The following is a 22,065-nucleotide window of genomic DNA, read 5'->3' as shown; positions in this document are numbered from 1 at the left end:
ACTCATTCACCATTCCGCAAAGAATCCCAGTATCTGCTCAGCTGCACTTAATCCCCAAGTGATATTAAGTTGTAAATTTTGTTTATTATTATGTGAATACTATTTTCAAATTTCCCTTAGCAACTGTTTCAAATAAATTAGACCATATTTTCCTATTCCTCTTATGTTTTGGGTAAATATTTAATAGTTCAGTAGGATAACAACCATGCATAAAATGGTAAAAGTTATTGGGTCATATTAGCAAATTATCTATATTTTATTTGATATTCTAAAACTACTATGAACAGAGTATTCCAAACTGATTTCCTTATCTAAACTCCCTTGTTACTCAAAGATGTGAAAAGACCTGTGGTGATTTGAAATGAGCAAGAGCAATCAAGAAGTGGGTCTGTTCAGTGACCAGTTCAATTTGTCAGTCCCAACAATTGAGGCTTTTCTTACTTGTGTCCTTGAATTCCCTCAACAAGGTGTACAGGTCAAAATAGGGTAATGAATTCTGACAATAACTATACGCAATCAGAACCTGCCTGGTCTACTCACAATCTCCTGGTTAAAGCAACAGTTTATACAAAAAGCATATAATACAAACACAAAAGAACATATGAAAAACAGGGAGGCCCTAGCAAAGAGTAGGATGGGGTGGCTTGTAATCAAGAGGGGTCTTGAATTTTCCATGAGGCAAAAGGCCTGTTTCTGGCAGTGGGTGGGACCAGAGAGGTCAGTCAGCTCCTAGAATTAGAGCCCAAGAGGAGTCAAGGGAAAGCACAACCAAGCGAGTTAAAAGAGGCTATGGGAAGCCTGGGACCCAGAGGTGGCAAGAGAAGGTCAGAGCCCTGCAGGTGAATCATCTCCAGTGTGGTTAATATTACAGGTAACGGAACCATTACCTGTCAGTATCACTGTGATGTCCTACTATAGTTTTCCAAGAAGGTACTCTTGGGGGAAAATGGGGACACAAGATCTTTCTGTATTATTTCTTATAATTGCATATGAATCTATCTCAAAAAAGTTCAATTTTAGAAAAAGTTAAAGAGAAAGAAAATTAAGCTACAGCATATAGCCAAAAGCTCCATGCTTCTAAATTATCACCATATGAACCAGAGCTCACAAAAGGCTTACCTTCCAGTCATTGAAGGAAATATGATTAAGACCTGTAAATGTGAAATGTTATTTCCACCCTAAAGCAAGATTTCAATGCACATCATGCTGCTTTCAGCACACTACACAATAAATATAGAAGAAAAAAAAAAAAAGAAGAAGAAGACATTGCCACATACACCAAGGACAGCGAGGCCATTTCTCTCTCCCCTGGGGATCACTGGGATCTCCCCAGGTTCGAGGCCACTCCTGCGGGTCTCCACATCACTCTCATCTCCCTCTATCAACACACTGTTACTCTCTGCCACTGAGAAGCATGACTCAGGTAACTTTGGCCATGGAAGCTTGGGTGGGTCTGATTCCTTGGATGTCACATGGCCACCAGATATGGAATCATCAGCTTCACTGGGATTTGAAGGTAGAATTACACCATAGGCTTGGTCATCCTTAATTGGTACTTCTTCTGGTATAGATGTGCTTAAGCAACTATTTCCTGAGGAGTGAAACAAAAGACTATTAGTAAATTTTACATTGCATTATTACTATATAGTAATTCTCACCTAAATTTCTGTCTTTCAACTCCCCTCTAAAGTCTCACAGATATGAGTGGGAAATGTCACTAAAGCACCATGGAGCCTTCATAGTTGTCAAGGTGAGATCTTGGAGTTTGGCAAAAAAATACACTTACAGACAAAATAAGAGATTAAAAAGGGGTTATGCTGCAGACCAATGTCAAAAGTAAGTGCAATAATGATACTTATCCAAAGCAATAGCAACTTGAAATCTTTCTAAAAATAGGAAATATGATGCTAAGAGCTGCTTGCTACTAATGAAACATTCCAGCTCAGAGGATGTATGGAAAGAATACATGCAAGGCTGTGCAGATCCAAATAAGAAGTATGTCCTACACTAGGTCCTGTATCACACACTGATGGCATGTAAAGGGGAAAGGACATTATGAGCAAGTCTCTTCCACTGCCATCTCTACTTACCCCTCTCTCTCCCTTATAAATATTCATAAGCATCATTTCACATATCACATACTAGCTTTGATGCTTAATCCAGCCAAGTTTTGTACTTAAGTGTTCTGTACTTAAGTGATCTCAAAACCTGGAGGTCAAAATACAAGGAACCATGTAGCAACAGAACTAATAAACCTGGGTGCCCTTGGCCTAAACCACCGAGGGACCCATCAAGTACTTAATTAAATCCAGTGTGATTAAAGACTATGGTAAGGGACTATAAAAAAAATCCATATGCATAGCATAACTGTGTTCTCTGCACTGCTTGCTATTCCTTTCCCCACCTTTTTCACCTTGCAATCTTCTATCCATTCATCACAAATTAATTCAGATATAACCTAGTCCAAGAAACCTTGCCAGGCCAGCCTCTAATCTGTTTGGAGTCTTTCCTTGGTATATCAGCAACACTCTAGGACTTCTTTCTTGTGGTGCTTACCACACTGGATTGTACTTATATGGTTGTCTACCTCTCCAATAAAGTATGAACTCACTACAAGAAAGTCTATGATTTAACCTGTTTAAATACATATATTAAAGGGAAAAGGTAATGAAAATGGAGAAGCAGAAGAGAATCAAATTTGGACGATGATAAGGACTTTTTCTTTTACTCTAAGTGGAATAAGAGTATGAAGAAAGAAGGGACAAGACCTCACCTACATTTTTTTAAAGGATCACTATGAGTGCCATATGGAGAAGTAACTAGCATGGATAACTAGGAAGCAATTTCTGCAATGGTCCAGTTAAGAATAACAGTACCACAGGGTTCCTGGGCGTCTCAGTCAGTTGAGTGTCTGACTCTTGATTTCGGCTCAGGTCATGATCCCAGGGTCATGGGATTGAGCTATACATCAGGCTCTGCACTGACAGCACAGAGCCTGCTTAGGATTCTCTGTATCTCTTTCAAAAATAAAAATTTAAAAATTTAAAGAGATAATGGTACTTTGAACAAGGAGGAAGCAGGAGTGGGTAACCAGATTTGGGGGAGTCTCACAATTGAAAGACAGAATGGATGAGAAGTATGAGAAATTACCAATAAGCTCAATTAGTGGGGTGCCTAGGTGGCTTAGTCGGTTAAGTGTCTGACTTTGGCTCAGGTCATGATCTCACAGCTCATGAGTTCGAGCACTGTGTTGGGCTCTGTGCTGACAGCCTGCTTCAGATTCTGTGTCTCCCCCTCTCTCTGCCCCTCTCCACTTGTGCTCTGTCTCTCTCCTTCTCCCTCTCTCTCTCTCAAAAATAAATAAACATTAAAAAATAATAATAGTAATAAAAAAATAAGCTCAATTAGTAAAAGGATAAAAACTCAAACAAATATCAAATAGATACAGCAATTTCAGAGAAATACACTATAAAGGGGAAAAAAGCAAAGCAGTTGAGAGGTATAGATGATAACTTTAGTACAGAGAAACAGCCAGGGGGCTTATACCTACTATTTCACAAAACTAAATGACTTTCGTTATTATTTTTTAAAAACTTATTCTTTATTTTCTTCTTAAAATTAAGTTGAAAGCTAAGAATCTGCAAAGAATTATCTATAATTGGTTTTTACCATTCCATGTGATTTAAGAGAAGCTTTCCAAAAATGTATTCTATATTTTAAACTGAGTTGCACCCCCACAAAAAATTTTCATTTTAGAATCTTTTTTTTATTACACCAAATGGGCACTCTGCCTCAGAACTCCATCACACATAGCAGTAATGTTCCTGACTTTTACAACATCATTTGGCCTCCTCATTATTACTCCATAGCTTTAGATGCTCTACCAGTTAAGCTATGTGGAAAAGTAAGATACCAATCCTAGAGCACAGATTTAAGGCACCAGATCAACCACCTCAACACTTACACATGAACATAATTAGCCAGTTTCTCACCTGAGAGTTTGACATTATCTGATGAATTCTGATCTGACTGCTTCCTGCTAGCAGAAGCCTCTTCTTCTAAAGGAGATTCTGGGTTCCCCATCTTCACCGCTTCTTCTGATTTTTCGCTGACCTTGAGGTCTTCTGGGTCTTGGTCAGAGGTGAGGCCCTCCACCCTATCGACTGCAGGTGACACTTCTTCATCCTCCTCATTCTTAAGCCTCTTAGGGTAAGAACCAGTGCACTGGAAACTATTAACAAGAGACACTGTGGTCAGAGCAGAATGTTTGCTGTGGACAGGATAAAACACATACCAATACAAACGTTATTATCACTTACTGAAAGAAGTGAAAAAACTAATAGCTTTTTCATCATTATGCAAAAATAATCTTCACAATTAGTAGATTAGATTTGAAATTGAAGTCTTAGTGGTTTTTTTTCAACTTTTTTTTTTTTTTTTTTTTTTTTTTTTTGGGACAGAGAGAGACAGAGCATGAACGGGGGAGGGGCAGAGAGAGAGGGAGACACAGAATCGGAAACAGGCTCCAGGCTCCGAGCCATCAGCCCAGAGCCTGACGCGGGGCTCGAACTCACGGACCGCGAGATCGTGACCTGGCTGAAGTCGGACGCTTAACCGACTGCGCCACCCAGGCGCCCCTGAAATCTTAGTTTTAATAACAATTTACTAAAAGTGAAAATTAAAACAATTGTAAATAATTGGTTATTAAATATTATTGGGAAAATGTCATTGCTAACATTTTATAACAATACTAAAAGAAGTCTGAAAATAAAAATAAAGTGAAAAATGATGACATGGGGAAAATAAATCAATGAAGAAAGCAAAAGGAAAAGAGGTGATCTCTATAACCTGCTGTTAAAATCTGAATAGATTATTTACATTCTAAGGTGAACACATCCCTGATTTTTGCATAATTCTGAAGTATGCATGAAAATCATTAAAATTAAATGCCAAATCATCATTAGCTAAAGGAATTAAGACAGGAGACAGGCTAACTATATGTATTTAACATCTTATATCTAACTCTTGTTTTCAGAGCGGATGCCATTTTAATTGTCTTATTCTCAGTATTTTCCAGAAAGTCACTTGATGTCTTTGTTGTAGATACCTTTTGTATAAGACACATTTCTGAGGCACTTGAGTGGCTCAGTCAGTTAAGCATCTGACTCTTGATTTTGGCTCAGGTCATTCTCTCACAGTTCCAGGATATTAAGCCCCAAGTTGGTCTCCATGCTGGGCACGGAGCCTGCTCAAGATTCTCTGTCTCTCCCTCTGCCCTTCCCTTGCTCACAAGGCATGCACACACGGGCTCTCTCTCATAAAAAAGACACATTTCCAACACTATCATTTAAGAATAATTACAACTAAAATCTAAGCAACATGTATTTCCATGTCCAAACACACACACACACACACACACACACACACACCCCACAACACTATGCACTATAGAAGTCAGAGTGGGCAAGGGTCTGAGATAGAGGGAGTAGCCAAGGAAAACCAACATAAATTAGCTTTGACTTCTACTTCTAATGGTACTGGTATCATCATCATCACTATCATTTTTATTGAAAACCCATGCATAGGCAATGTGGGAAATTGTCACATCACGAATGGCATAGTACTTGTAAAATAACATGGTTGATCTCTCTTTGAGATTTCAATAAATCATTCCCTGTTTTAAATTTCCTGGAAAGCAGAAAAGTCTAGGATCAAGCCACAAGGCTGTGCATAATCAATGACCCCCTCTAAACATGAGGCTTTCTAACTGGGTGAGCAAAGTCCATTGATTATTTTAACCTACGAAAAGGCATTTCAAATCTGACCAATGTCATAGATCTATGTTCTCTGTCAACCCAAAAAGGCCACTATAGTTAGTCACTAGAAGACCAGATCATTCACCTAAAGTATTGTGTTTTCTGTTCATTAAAGAACAATTCTCAAGATGTTCTATTGGTGTTTTTTCTGAACTCAGATTGACTATTGCCTCCTCCCACAGGTAGGCTTTTTGGCAATGACTCTCTATATCAGTATTTCCCAAACATTTTTTAGTACAACCAGCCAATTATAAGTTATATATTTTAGATAGTGATACAACACACACGTACACACATGTTCACACATCATGAATTAATACTTACCCTTACCGCAGGGAAGGACTATGATACTTTTTATTCTACTTTACTTCCTAATTTAAAAATGTTGTTCCTAACCTACTAAATAAATTTGAAAACCAACAGTTTGAAAATCACTGCTGTAAACTGCAGGGTAAAATAAGAACACCTGAGTTTTACTTTTGCTACTAATTCTGCACCTCAGGTATATCTCTTATAAAATGCAGAAGTGTGACTCCACGTTCTTAAGTTTCTTCTACCCACTACAATTCTAAAATAGCAGAAAATAAATGTCAGAGTAATAAAATAAATACCAGAAGTGTGGTCAAAGATTTGAAATTACATTGTTATTTAGCTAATGGGGAAAAAAAAAGCTACAAATAAGCTACAGGTCCAAAAACAAGGGATTAAATACATGCAGGCATTAAATATTATGCTGAACCAAATCATTTAATTATATGAAAAAAAACACACAAAACTGGTAATCAAAGGGTTAACAGAGCATGGCCCCAATTTTGGAAAAGTATGTAATATTATATAATAAATACATATGTAAAGGATATCTACCAAATGTTAAAACTTGTTATCTCTGGATTATAATGTTATGGGTGATTTGGGATTCCTTCACTATTCTTTTTCTTATTTTACAAATATTCCCCAATGCCCAAATATTACTTTTACAATCTGAAAGAAAAACAATGAGTAATATTGGAGAACAAAAGTTTAACATAAGCCAAGAAAATATAAGAGCCTGAAAATAAAAGTTGCCTGAGGACCTGAGCAACGTAACACACACCCTATTCAATGGATTTTAAAATAGCAAGATGCCCACCTAAAAGAAATGGCCCTGGCCATCCAGGACTGTTCTATATGCCATGTATAGCATGTCAGGAATATTCACAAACACATTATACCCCCCACTTCCTATATTCTACTTATTACACAGCTTACGAATTATACTTTCCCTCAAATTTTCAGTAAGATATTAAGTAAATTTATGATGAATAAACAGGAAAAAGCAAACACATAGTTTCTGAGAACATCACATTCAATGACCCATTTTTATTGAGTAGGTATAAGTGGAATGGGGTGGGAAGAAATCATTACCTCCTGGATGCTTTTCTTACTTTCCTCCTCCTCTGCAGCCATGCTTTTACTTCAGGTGTGGATTCTGGAGTAGGCCTTGTATGGTCAATGGTGTATATATCCTTTCCTTGCTTCCAAAGCTGATATCTGTCTGGCTGAAATTTCCTCACAAAAATATCCATTGAAATTTTCACCATGTCTTTCCTGCAGGTGCACTGAAACACAACAGGGATCAAATGCTTTAAACATTTTACTGGCTACATAAAGTCACACCGAGTCATACTTTGTACCATACATGAATACTCACTACATACTTGAGGGTAATGTTTTACATTTTTTAACATTCAGTGAATGATAAATTCAATTTTTTCTGAATGGAGGTGACAACCTCTACATTCACATTTACAAATGAAAAAATAAGATGAGAGAATGCAGTACAGAGTTCATCAGGAACTGTGTATCAAGAACAACTGAAAGGAATGAGCACACTTTTGAAAGCATGCCTGCAACAGAACAATTACCCTCTCATCATAAGTATGTATCAATATACTGAATGCTGGAAGGTCTATAAAGTTGAAAACCTAGGTTCCAATGAATAAAAGTAGCCAATTAATGTTTGATTAGAAAAATTCAACCAATGAACTGAGATAAATTTTCTCTGATATATACTTTAATCACATTTATGCTTGTTAATAAATATACTCTCACAAATTAACCAATAATTAGAGCAAAAAAATGACTTCTCTTCTATGTCCTATCCATAAGACACTCATCACCATCTCTTTAAATATGTAACTAAGAAAACCGAATAGTGTTAAGGGCAGAAATTCAAAGAAAATATTATTTTAAATCTACCAGAACTTTGATTATTGTGAATACATAGTCAGAAGTTCTATCTTATAAAACAAGTTTCTTATAAAGACTTCAAAAGGTTAAACTGTGTCTAGGCCAAGATGCCATGTAACATGTCAGATATCATTCAAATGGTGGTACAGAAGTAGTCTCAAAGATGTAACTAACAGGCCCTGACAATCCCTGGCAAACATGGCAAGAGCCTGGTTGATTCAACAGCCTTGAAACAATAAGTCTCTCAATATTTTGGTGATAAAATCATCATCTCCATCCAAATTAACTTCAAAGCCTTAATTTTCCAGCCTGTACTAGCCACCCCTAGAGTCCAAATCTTGACAGATACAATGCTTTGAAAGTTCAGGAAACACCCTACAGTCAACCTGCCTAAAATAACTTCTTCAGCTGTAAACAAATATTCTGTAATCAATGATACCATGATTCTTCCATTCTCCTACATTCACAGTCAGCATTTCCTAATCCCTCCCTTCTCCTCTACTGTCATCACCCTGTCATCATCTGCTATTAGACCTTCCTTTTAAATGTCTCCTGAGTAAAGTCCTTATCCAGACTCCTTCCATCTTTACTTGCAGACAATACACCCTAGCAAACAAAACTAATTCATTTCTCTGCCTGCAGTAGCTCCTAGCACCAATTCACTCTTACAGCTACCACTTTAATCCCCCTCACATATCTTGTAATCTTTCATTTCTGAGTTCAACTGTAATCTAACTTCCTCTACCGTTAGAATAAAGTCTAGACTCCTAAGTCTGGCATTCAAGGGATGCAAGATTTGACTCTGCCAGGGAGATTTCCAAGTTTCTCTCCCATTGCAAATCAACATAAATACTCCTCTTCAACGCAAGGAATTGAAGAGAGCCCAAATGCACCAGACGTTTCCTTCACTCAGTACCTCTGTTCCTACCACAATGCCTTCCTGCTCGCTGTTCTGCTATCTGCAATCCCCCCCCCACAAAAAAAAAAAAAAACTCATCCTAAACACTGTAAGTTGAACCAATTATTCCTCTGAATGCAGTAATGTTTAACTACAACTCTGTTTTATATTATTAGTTAGGAATAGAGAAAGTTCTACAACATTTTGCTATAATTATCTTGGGTTAGAAATATGGAAAATGGAAATCCTGAGAAATTTTAGGATATTTTGGTTTAAAATGCAATCTTTTCACTAAAGGTAGAAACAGAAGTTCAGACTCATCAGCAGAAACTTTCTTATTTTCTTCAAATGTTACTAATACTTACTTCATGAAGAAAAATAAGGGAGTAAACAATATAGACACTATTCAGTTACGTTAGGAAAGGAGAATTCTGTTTAAATTCATTTTAATTTCCCATACCCCTCTCCCAGAAGTCCTAGATTTTGCAAACATGCAACAAGATCTACCCCTCAGTTGATTGCTCAACTCACTCCAAAGACAACAGGTAAGTGTTATTTCCAAATTTAAATATTTAGAAATAAACAGGCAAAAAAATACCCAAAATTATGCAAGGAATAATGTCACAGTCAAAAATAGTAAAATTCAGCAGGACAGAGAAATCTATTCTTGTTACTAGTGACAAATAGTAACACTCATCTAAACCCCAATGAAAATTAAATGAGATCATTTAAGAGAATGTAATACATACCTTTATTAGTAGGAAAGAATAACATTAGCAGTCCCATTTAGAAATAAAGAAACTTGCACATTACATATTGGTACAAAGAGCAATAATCAGTAATAGATAATACTTTTCAAACAAACTATTTGTGATATCAAGTCAAAGTACTAATAAGAATAGCTATTCTTGTTGCTTCTTTTAAGAATATACACATATTGGGGCACCTGGATGGCTCAGTTAAGCATCTGACTCGGCTCAGGTCATGATCTCACAGTTTGTGAGTTCAAGCCCCGCATCGGGCTCTGTACTGACAGCTCGGAGCCTGGAGCCTGCTTTGGATTCTGTGTCTCCCTCTCTCTCTGCCCCTCCCCTGCTCATGATATGTCTCGTGCGCTCTCTCTCTCTTAAAAATAAATATTTAAATACATATGTTTAAATATATAAGCATAAATATATAAATATATAATATATTATATAAATATATATAATAAAATATATAATAAATTATATAAATATAAATACATACACACACACACACACACACACACACACACACTGGTTAAAAATGCAGAGTCCAAATTTAGAGAGAATTGTCAGAAGCTTGTATGCATTGAATTCTTCCATATTTCAGTACCCTAAGACTTATTACAGAGTCATGACTATTTGTTCCTATCTCCCAAAAAGTCAAATTCATGTTAGCATTTATACTAAAAACAACAATCTAACTTAAAGATGAAAACACTTTAAAATTCAACAACTTTCTAAGACAGAAAATATTAATTTAGTTGTTTGAATCTTAGAATTGGAATTTTCACATAACCACAATAAATGATAAAATACTTAACACACCCAAACTGAGGTATTCCTTTGACATATTTTCTTCATGACACACAGGATGGCTAATTAATTATGAAAAAAATACTTTCATGTGCAAATGTCTGACAAGGAAGGCTTTGAAGGTAGGAAAAAATGTGTGAAATGATTCTGCTTTTCAGTCTATTTATAAAAATTAAATGCTAATTAGGAAGGAACTAAGGAAAGAATGCCTTAAAATAAGAAAAGCCTAATAGCAACTTGATATGGGTGTTATGATTATGAGGGTGTTAAAGGTTGAATTGTGACCCCCTCAAATAGTATGCTGAAGTGCTCACCCCAAGTATATCAGAATGTGATCCCATTTGGAAACAGGGTTATGGCAGAAGTAATGACTTAAGATCATACTGGAGTAGGATAGGCCTTTAATCCAATAGGACTGGTATCACTATGAGAAGAGACACAGCACACAGGCAAGAAGGCCATGTGAAGATGAAGGCACAGACTGGAGTAATATATCTACAAGGCAAAGACCACCAAGGATTAACTTCCACCACCAGGAAGAGGCAAGGAAGGATCTCAGGGGGAGGACAGACCTTCTGGCACCTTGATTTTGGACTTCCAACATCCGTAACTGTAAGACAACACATTTTTGTTGTTTTAAGCCATCCAGTTTATGGTGCTTTGTTACAGCAGTCCTCAGAAACAATACAGCCTTAGAAAAGTAATAACAAAGTTTTGGTACTGGCAAGCATAACTGCTGAACAAATGCCTAAAAAGATGTGGAAGTGGCTTTGGAGAAGAAAAGGGTAAAGAAACTTTGTCAACATAAACAATACGTATATAGTCATGAACAGAATGTTGCTAGACATATAAACTTTGTTAAAGTTGCTTTCGGCAAGGTATCAGATAGAAACGAAGAACACAGGGGCACCTGGGTGGCTCAGTCAGTTGAGCGTCCGACTTCGACTCAGGTCATGATCTCATGGTTTGTGGGTTCAAGCCCTGGGTCGGGCTCTGTGCTGACAGCTCAGAGCCTAGAGCCTGCTTCGGATTTGATGTCTCCTCTCTCTGCGCCTCCCCCACTTGTGCTCTGTATCTCAAAAATAAATAAATGTGAAAAAAAGAAAAGAAAAAGAAACGAGGAACACAGTATTGGACGCTGGAGGAAAGGCGATCTCTTGATCTCTGTTATGCAGTGGCAGAAATGTGTTCTTCTGTTGGGCGGCAGGTAAAGCTTGTAAGTGATGAGCTTGAATATGTAGCTGAGGATGTTTCCAAGGAAAGCATGAAAGGTGGATCTTGTTTTTTTGCTGTTTATTGTAAGATTGAAGAGGGAAGAAACAAAATGATGAAGGAACTGCTAAGCAAAAACAAACATGTCAGCCTATCCACCTAAGTGTGCTCTAGAGACCAGGCCAATGGTTTGTTAGGACAAACATCTGCTAAGGAGATTCAGCATGTGAATTACAGATCAACTCAACCATCTCAGAAGAAGCCTGGACTAGAGATGTAGTTACCCTGGAAAGAAGTGTGGAGGACCTTTCTGTCTGATGGCTTGGGCAGCCATGAACTGCACAGAGAGCCAACACAGTTTTTGAGATTTTTATACCAGCAAAAATGTTGCTACCCTGGACTTAAAGGAACAGAGACAGAATGAAATGAAAGAAGAATCACTCCAAGGAAAAAGTCAGAGTAAAGAAGATTGAGCCAATAGGATCTGCTCAGGCTGTTATAGTAGCCTTAACAAACTAATATACTGGGGATTCAGAAAGATGCTGTCATGTTTTATGTAAGATACATTAATTGAGGGATTAAACCAACAAGAAAACACATGCATATTAAAGTTTTCTAAATAACAAAAATGCAACAAAAATTGCTATCTACTCAACAGTATAAAAAATAATATACAAATTATTCCTTTAAATATGTTAAATTATTCCTTTAAAATTCTATTTGGGTTTATAGTACCTTGGAAGATGAGAAAAAGAAGAAAATGGTATCAATTTGTTGAACTACAAGATCACACTATGATGCAGCATAGTATGGTACTTAAAAATCTGGATTCAAACCCCACCATCATTAGCTGTGTAACCTTAATCAACTTATTGAACCTCTCTGTGCCTCAGTTTTCTCATCTGAAAAACTGGGCATAAAAATTTTCACTAACCCAAGGGGCTGATAAAAAGACTAAACTTTTCGTACTTGTAAGGGGTGCTTGATCGCGGGTCGGTGAGATCATGAAGTTCCCATGCCAGAAACTAGGGAGCTGTGTGAACCCATTTCCACCTCTCCCACACACGTGCCTGTGCACCACAATGATCCACCCCAATAAGCTAAGCAGCGCTGCCTAGTGGAGGACAGAGCCGTTACACCAAACCCATCCAACTGTGCCCTCTAAGCATATCCCCTAGAAAACCAGCACAGGTCACTCCACCTGCTTAAACTTTTCATACTTGTAAAACAGTTACTCAGACTGCAATAAATGTTCTATCAGTGCCTTTTTAAAAAAAAAAATAGGATGGGGCACCTGGATGGCTCAGTCGGTTAAGCATCTAACTTCAGCTCAGGTCATGATCTCGCAGTTCACGAGTTCAAATCCCACATCGGGCTCTCTGCTGACAGCTTGGAGCCTGGAGCCTGCTTTGGATTCTCTGTCTCCCTCTGTCTCTGCCTTTACCCTGTCACACTCTCTTTCTTTCTCAAAAAAAATTTTTAATAGGATAAACCTTACAAAAATAGCCTAATACTGGTCTGACCACAAGAAAATAGGGGTTCGTAGTATTATTAAATCTGGCCTTACTGGGAAAGTTGAATCAATTGAGGAAGTAAGACTCAGGTTACCATGTCTAACAAATAGCCCTAGGAGTCAATAAGAACTGTGTAGTGGTTTTGAAGAATCAAGAGCAATCATGGACTTCTGGTTTACTGAGAGATACTATAAGAAAACTGAGTCCTTCTCATGGGTGGAACCAGTGCTGTGCACATCCAGCTCCTGGTTGGGACATATGTTGCAGTCATCTAAACTCCTTGCCTTCCATTTTCAAGTAATCACTAAAACTGAAGGCCCAGAAGTCCGGCATTTATGAGGGGAAATGCCATGACATAAACTTATCCTGCAAGATGCCAAAAGTAGGAAACTGTAAGGTGGGATTAGATGGGGGTGGGGGTTGAATTCATGTGACTTCTCCCCTATAACCAAAATGAAGGGGAGAGTTTCTTCTCAATATAAGATCTCAGCATTTGCAACTATATGAACAGAACTAGAGGGTATTATGCTAAGCGAAATTAGTCAGAAAAAGACAAATATCATATGACTTCACTCATATAAGGAATTTAAGATTCAAAACAGATGAACATAAAGGAAGGGAAGCAAAAATAATATAAAAACAGGGAGGAGGACAAAACTTGAGACTCTTAAAGATAGAAAACAAACAGAGGGTAGCTTGAGAGGTTGTGGTAGGGGGGATGGACTAAATGGGTAAGGGGCATTAAGGAATCTAATCCTGAAATCATTATTGCACTATATGCTAACTTGGATGTAAATTTAAAACTTCATTAATTAATTTAAAAAAAAACAGCTCACTATTAGCTGCCTCCATGTATGTAGTTTTGAGAGACATAAGATAATATCCACTTGAATCTCAGGATTATAAAGAGTAACTTCCCATAAAAAAAGGGAAATGTCCTCTTCTTTCTCACATACAATATTCCAATGAATGTTAACTACAGAACATACAGAACAGAAAGAATATACAGAACAGATAGAAAATTTTAAATTTAAAGAGAATTACTCTCTTTCCCAGAAATTATTAATTTTCCTTGGGCTGCCTCTGAGGCTCAGGCGGTTACACATCTGACTTTATTTCAGCTCAGGTCATGATCTCATGGTTCATGAGATCAAGTCCTGCATTGAGCTCTGTGCTAACAGTGAGGAGCCCAATTAGGATATATTCTCTGTCTCTCTCTCTCTCTCTCTCTCTCTCTCTCTCTCTCTCTCACTGCTCCTTCCTCACTTGTGTGTGGGGGCTCTCTCTCTCAAAATAACTAAATAAGCATAAAAAAGAAATTATTAATTTCCCAACAATTATGAAAAGGGCCCAATACATAGGATGAAACAGATTTACTGATTTAGGACAATCAAAGAGTGGGGAGGAGGCAATAATAGCAACTCTTGTCTCAAAGATTTAGAATTGTCAAAATAAAGTACATATTGTCATTTTCTGCTGACACCAGAGTTGTTAGTGTGCCTAAACCTAAGAACACTGTCCTTTGTAATAAGAATACTAACATGTGAGGGAGCTATTTCTGTGGAGAGAGGACTGAGAAAGGTAAAGGTAGAGAGTGTGACACACCACAATCATGAAAGAAAAGCACTCCCCCCAAAAGTAGCTGGAGAGAAAGATAGAGAAAGAGTGAAAACACAGGGAATGAACAAGAAATCTGTTCCCCAAAACCACTGATGGGAAGAAAGAGAGGATTTCAATATCACAAGTATGCTATAAACAGTGTAGCACAGAGTCTGAAGTTTTGGAGTTCAGTGCCTGGAGGTGCTCTGGTGAGGAAGAAGGGTGAATCCCCAGGACCAGGCAGTGGGGTCTGAGAGGTCCATGTGCCACATGGGAGAAGTGGTTCCCCTGCTTGGAGTACATTTGGTAGAGGCCCTAAGGCCTCCCTACAGAAAAAGGTCCCAGGCGACCCTGGAGAGCAGCCATGTTTGCTGGTACTGGGACAAAGATAGCAGAGTGCAGTGAAGCCTGGCACTGTGTGTTGTGGTTTGCCATAATCTCTGAACCTCTTCTACTGCCCAATCCACGAATGTTTTCTGGAGTAAGCCAGCACCTGCCATTGCTCAGCAAGACCCGCTTCCAGAGAGTCAGTGTGGATCCAAGCCACAGGGGTCTACAAGGCGAAGGGTTGTGAAACACAACCCTATTTGAGATAAAACTCTGGAGGGAGGAGCTGCCTTGCAGGTGGACAGCTTGAACATGGACAGGGTAGAGGGGGGAGTAGACAGAAGCCCAAGACAAAGGAGGGGTGCTTGACTGACAATCAGTGGAGAGTCAAATTCCTGTGCCACAGACTAGGGACCTAGATGAAGCCATTTCCACCTCTCCCGTGCATGATCCAAGATAATAAGCAGAGCCACCTAGTGGAGAACAGAGCCACTACACCAAGCCCCACCCCAACTGCGCTCTCCAAGCACATCCCCTTTGAAGACCAGCACAAGTCACTCCACCTGCTTACTGTACAAGACTTTAGAGTGCCTCATAATTTCAGTTCTAGGAGAAACTGGATATAACTTTATTCGGGACTCATTCTGTTTGCTAATTTCTTTTCATTCCTTCTTTTGTGCTTAAATTGTTTTCTTTTCCTTTCTTCCTTTTCTTTCTCATTCTTGGATACAGAAAGAGAAAAATTTACTTTTACTTTTTACTTATTTTTTTATTTTTTAATTTTTTTATTCTATTTCATTTTCCTTATTTCATTTTATTCTATTTTATTACATAAAATTTTTTGAATTTTTAGGGGCGCCTGGGTGGCGCAGTCGGTTGGGCGTCCGACTTCAGCCAGGTCACGATCTCCCAGTCCGGGAGTTCGAGCCCCGCGTCGGGCTCTGGGCTGATGGCTCGGAGCCTGGAGCCTGTTTCCGATTCTGTGTCTCCCTCTCTCTCTGCCCCTCCCCCGTTCATGCTCTGTCTCTCTCTGTCCCAAAAATAAATAAACGTTGAAAAAAAAAAAAAAAAAAAAATTTAAAAAAAAAAAAAAATAAATAAAATTTTTTGAATTTTTAAAAAAAATTTTACCTTTTTTCTATTCTTTCCCTTTTTTTCTCTAGTGTATCAAGCTTCTTTCAACAAACAGACCAAAACACACCTAGAAGTTAGATTCCTTTATTTGCTTTTTTGTTTTGTTTTTAATTCTTATTTTTTACTTTATTATTTTTTTTCTTCCTCCAAAATGACAAAATGAAGGAATTCACCCCAAGAAACAACAGGAAAAATAACAGCCAGGGGATTAATCAATACAGATATAAGCACGATGTCTAAACTAGAAGTTAGAACCACAATAATAAGAATACTAGCTGAAAAGGAAAAGAGCATAGAATCCCTTTCTGTGGAGATAAAGAAATAAAATCTAGTCAGGATGAAGTTAAAAATGCTATAATCGAGATGCAATCTGAAATATATGCCATGACAGCCAGAAAGATGAAGCAGAACAGTAAATCAGCGATTTAAAGATAAAATTATGGAGAATGACGAGCAGGAAAAAAAGGGGAGGGGGGAACAAAGGCAAAAGATAACAATAGTTTTAGAGAACTCAGTGACTTATTCAAAAGAAATAACATCCAAATCATAAGAGATGAAGATATAAAGGGGCAAAAGACTGATGTGAGCAAATTATACCAGAAAACTTTCCTAAACTGGGGAAGGACAGACATCAAAATTCATGGAGCACAGAGAACTCCCATTAGATTCAACAAAAACCAACCATCAGCAAGGCATATCATAGTCAAATTCACAAAATACACAGACAAGGAAAGAATTATGAAAGCAGCAAGGGAAAAAATGTCTTTAACCTATAAGGGAAAACGGATCAGGTTTGCAGCAGACCTATCCACAGAAACTTGGGAGGCCAGAAAAGAATGGCAGGATATATTCAACATGCTGAATCAGAAAAATATGAAGACAAGAATTCTTTATCCAACATGCCTGTCATTTAAAATAGAATAGATAATGAGTTTCCCAAATAAAAACTAATGGAGTTTGTGACCACTTAACCAGCTCTGCAAGGAATTTGAAGGGGAACGCTTTGAGTGGAGAAAAGACAAAACAAAACAAAAAACACCAAAAGCAACAATGAGTAGAAAGGACCAGAGAACATCAGAAACACCAATTCAACAGGCAACACAATGACATTAATTCATATCTTTCAGTACTCACGCTAAATGTCAACAGACAAAATGTTCCAATCAAAAGACACAGGGTATCAGAATATATAAAAATATAAAACAAATCTATATGTTGCTTACAAGACTCACTTTAGACCTAAAGACACATGCAGATTGAAAGTAAGGGGATAGAGGGGCACCTGGGTGGCTCAGTTGGTTAGCCATCTGACTTCAGCCCAGGTCATGATCTCACAACTGTGAGTTCAAGCCCCACATCAGGCTTTGAGCTGACAGCTCAGACACTGGAGCCTGCTTTGAATTCTCTCTCTCTCTCTCTCTCTCTCTCTCTCTGCCCCTTCTGTGCTCATGCTCTGTCTCTCCCAAAAATAAACATTAAGAAAGAAAGAAAGAAAAAGAAAGGGAAGAGAGAACAAGTTATCATGTTAATGGTCATCAAAAGAAAGCTGGTGTAGCCATACTTATACCAGACAATCTAGATTTTAAAATAAAGACTGTAACAAGACATGAAGAAGGGCATTATATCATAACTAAGGGGTCTTTCCACCAGGAAGATCAATAATTGCAAATATTTATGTCCCCAACATGAAGGCACCCAAATACACATATAGATTAATCACAAACATGAAGAAACTCATTGATAACAATACGATAATAGGAGGGGACTTCAACATCCACTAAAAGCAATGGACAGATTATCTAAGCAGAAAATCAATAAGAAAAAATTGGCTCCAAATGACACAGTGGACCAGATGGACTTAACAGATCTATTCAGAACATTTCATTGAAAAGCAGCAGAATACACATTCTTTTCAAGTATACATGGAACATTCTCCAGAACAGATCACATACTGGATCACAAATCAGCCCTCAACAAGAACAAAAAGATCGAGATCATACCTTGCATATTTTCAAACCACAACGCTATGAAACTCAAAATAAACCACATGAAAAAAATTGGAAAGACAATGAATACTTGGAGATTAAAGAACATCCTACTAAGGAATGAATGGGTTAAACAAGAAATTAAAGAAGAAATTAAAAAGTACATGGAAGCCAATGAAAATGAATATACGGCATCCCAAAAGCTCTGGGAGGCAGCAAAGGTGGTCATAAGAAGGAAGTATATAGCAATCCAGGCCTTCCTAAAGAAGGAAGAAAGGTCTCAAATATACAAACTAACCTTACACCTAAAAGAGCTAGAAAAAGAATAGCAAATAAAGCCAAAAATCAGCAGAAGAAGGGAATTGATAAAGACTAGAGCAAAAATCAATGGTATTGAAATAAAAAACAAAAACAAAAAACAAAAAAAATACACCGTATCAATGAAACCAGGAGCTGGTTCTTTGGAAGAATTAACAAAATTGATACACCCCCAGCCAGACTAATCCAAAAGTAAAAGGAAGGACACAAATAAATAAAATTATGAATGAAAGAGAAGACATCACAACCAACAACACAGAGATATAAACAATAATAAGAGAATATTATGAGCAATCATACACCAACAAATTGGGCAATCTGGAAGACATGGAAAAATTCCTGGAAACATATACACTACCAAAACTGAAACAGGAAGAAATAGAAAATTTGAACAGACCCATAACCAGTAAAGAAATTGAATCAGCAACGAAAAATCTTCCAACAAACAAGAGTCCAGGGCCAGATGATTTTCCAGGGGAATACTACAAAACATTTAAAGAAGAGCTAACAGCTATTCTTTTCAAGCTGTTTCAAAAAATAAAAATGGAAAGAAAACTTCCAAACTCATTCTACGAGGCCAGCATTACTTGATTCCAAAGCCAAACAAAGACCCCACTAAAAACGAGAACTATAGACCAACTTCCCTGATGAACATGGATGCAAAAATTCTCAACAAGATACTAGCCAACCAGATCCAACAATACATTAAAAGAATTATTCACAGGGGGAGGAGCCAAGATGGCGGAACAGCAAGGAAGTTTTTTTGTGTGTGTTTCACATCCATAAAATACAGCCAGATCAACACTAAACCATCCTGCACACCTAGAAAACTGGTTTCAGGATTAACACAACAATCTGCACAACCTGAACCACAGAACTCAGCAGGTACACTGCACAGAGAGGTGAACTGGGGGAGAGAGTTGTAGAGGACAGGGAACTGTTTTTGCTTGCAGAGAGAGGACAGAGATGGGGGGAGGGAGAATATGGGAAAAGCATCCCCCCCAAAAAAACTGCTGGAGAGAAAGTGGAAAAGTGGAGACAGCCACAGGGACTGGACTAAAAAGGGAGAAGGGAGAAAGGAGAGGGTTTAAATTCCACTAAGACTCTATAAACAGAGGAGGCACAGAGTCTGAATCTCTGCAGCTCAATACATGACAGTGCTCTGGTGAGAAGAGTGAATCCACAGGAGCAGAGTGAAGTCCAGGGGTCTTCAGGCCACATGGAAAGAGGTGGTTCCCCTGTTGGGAGAACATCTGGCAGAGGTTGTGTGCCCCCCTCCCCAGACAAAGGCCCCCATGGACCTGAGAGAACAACCACATTCGCTGATGCCAAAACAAGATTGTTGGGGGGTGAAACCTGGAATCAGATGTGTGTTGTGATTTTCCATAATTCCTGAAACACTGCTGCTACATGATTGCATGAACTTTTTCTGGGGTAGGCTGGCACCCAGCCGCAGTCTTTGGGCATCAGCAGTAGCACAGTCCCACAAATGTGCCAGCTGCACCCAACCATTGCTCAGTGAGACCCTCCCGAAGAGGGACATAATGGGTTAAACCCACAGTTCCTCAGAAATAAGGAGTCAGGAAAAACAGCTGCATCTGAGATAAAACTCAGGAAGGAGGTGCTGCCTGGGGCTTGGTCACAGGCAGTGTAACACCGGGGAGTGGATGGAAGCTGAAGACAAAGGATAGGTGCACAATTGCTGATCGGGGAGAAGAGAGTTCCGAAACTAGAGACTGGGTAGCTGGGTGATGCCATTTTCACCACTCTTGTGCATGTGCATACACACCTAAAGCACCACAACAATCCACCCCAGTAAGGTAAACAGCGCCATCTAGTGGAGAATGGAGCCATTACACTAAGCCCCACACAACTGGGCCTACCTTACTCTTCAGGAACACAAATCTCTCTACCTGCTTAGTGGTTAGTGCTATAAATTACTTCATAGTTTGACTTCCAGGGGAAAATGAACTAATTTCAATCATATTTCAGTCCATTCACTGGTCCATCTATTCAATTTCTTTTTCTGTATTTTTTATTTCTTTTTTGTGTGTGAATATAGAAAGACAAAAAATTGATTTATATTTTCAATTTTTACTAAAAATATTTTTCTTTAATTTTTTTCTACTAAATTTTTTACTTTTGTGTAAATTTTTTCAAACTCTATTATTTACATCATTTCATTTTATTTTATTTCAGTGTATTCATTTTTTCAAATTTTCAAACAATTTCTTTTTTTTTCTTTCCCGTTTTTTCTCTAATATATCAAGCCCCTTTCAACACCCAGACCAAAACACACCTAGGATCAAGCATCATTTATTTAATTTTTGTGTGTATCTGTGTTGTTTTTAATTTTTAATTTGTTTATTTTAACTATTTTAATTTTAATTTTTTTTACCTTGTTAATTCGTTTTCTCCCTTCAAAATGATGAAATGAAGGAATTCACCTCAAAAGAAAGAGCAGGAAAAAATGACAGCCAGGGACATAACCAACACAGATACAAGCAAGCTGTCTGAACCAGAATTTAGAATCACGATAATAAGAATACTAACTGGAGTCAAAAATAGATTAGGATCCCTTTCTATGCAGATAAAAGAAATAAAAACTAGTCAGTATGAAGTAAAAAATGCTATAACTGAGCTTCAATCTCAAATGGATGACACAGCAGCAAGAATGGTGAGGCAGAGCAGAGAATCAGCGATATAGAGGACAAACTTATGGAGAATAATGAAGCAGAAAAAAAAAAAAGAGGGAGATTAAGGCAAAAGAACGCGATTTAAGAATTAGAGAAATTGGTGACTCATTAAAAAGGAACAACATCAGAATCATAGGGGTCCCAGAAGATGAAGAGAGAGAAAAGGGGGTAGAAGGGTTATGTGAGCAAATCATAGCAGAAAACTTTCCTAACCTAGGGAAAGACACAAACATCAAAATCCAGGAAGCACAAAGGACTCCCATTAGATTCAACAAAAACCAACCATCAACAAGACATATCATGGTCAAATTCACAAAATATTCAGGCAAGGAAAGAATCATGAAACCAGCAAGGGAAAAAAGTCCTTAACTTACAAGGAAAGATCAGTTGCAGCAGACCTATCCACAGAAACTTGGCAGGCCAGAAAGGAGTGGCAGGATATAGTCAATGTTCTGAATCAGAAAAATATGAAGCCAAAAATTGTTTATCCATCAAAGCTGTCATTCAAATAGAAAGAGAGATTAAAAGTTCCCCAGACAAACAAACATTAAAGGAGTTCATGACCACTAAACCACCCTGCAAGAAGCAACAAAGACTACAAAGGACCAGAGGACACCACCAGAAACTCCAACTCTACAAGCAATAAAATGGCAATAAATTAATATCTCTCAGTACTCACTCTAAATGTCAATGGACTAAATGCTCCAATCAAAAGACAAAGGGTAACATAATGGATAAGGAAACAAGATCCATCTATATGCTGTTTACAAGAGACCCA

The 22,065-nt window shown here is 37.9% G+C and overlaps 1 protein-coding gene across 21 annotated transcripts in view; it reads right to left on the bottom strand.

The window, feature by feature from the left end:
* Positions 1-22,065, bottom strand: part of KDM4C (lysine demethylase 4C) — a 440,224-nt gene that overhangs the window by 191,004 nt on the left and 227,155 nt on the right. For 19 of the 21 annotated variants that reach the window (XM_086685236.1, XM_086685237.1, XM_086685231.1 and 16 more), the window contains 3 exons: positions 7,221-7,414; positions 3,993-4,270; positions 1,278-1,591 (listed from right to left, as the gene is read on the bottom strand). In XM_086685236.1, coding sequence (XP_086541362.1) covers positions 1,278-1,591; positions 3,993-4,270; positions 7,221-7,414 — 786 coding nt within the window. The remainder of the gene's footprint in view (positions 1-1,277; positions 1,592-3,992; positions 4,271-7,220; positions 7,415-22,065) is intronic. The other 2 variants (XM_086685244.1, XM_086685248.1) reach the window with 1 other exon arrangement.

The sequence above is a fragment of the Puma concolor genome, chromosome D4 (genome assembly GCF_028749965.1).
Source record: "Puma concolor isolate L17-30 chromosome D4, mPumCon1.1.hap2, whole genome shotgun sequence".
In the NCBI taxonomy this organism is placed as follows: Eukaryota; Metazoa; Chordata; class Mammalia; order Carnivora; family Felidae; genus Puma; species Puma concolor.
This window is presented reverse-complemented; position numbering and strand designations above follow the sequence as displayed.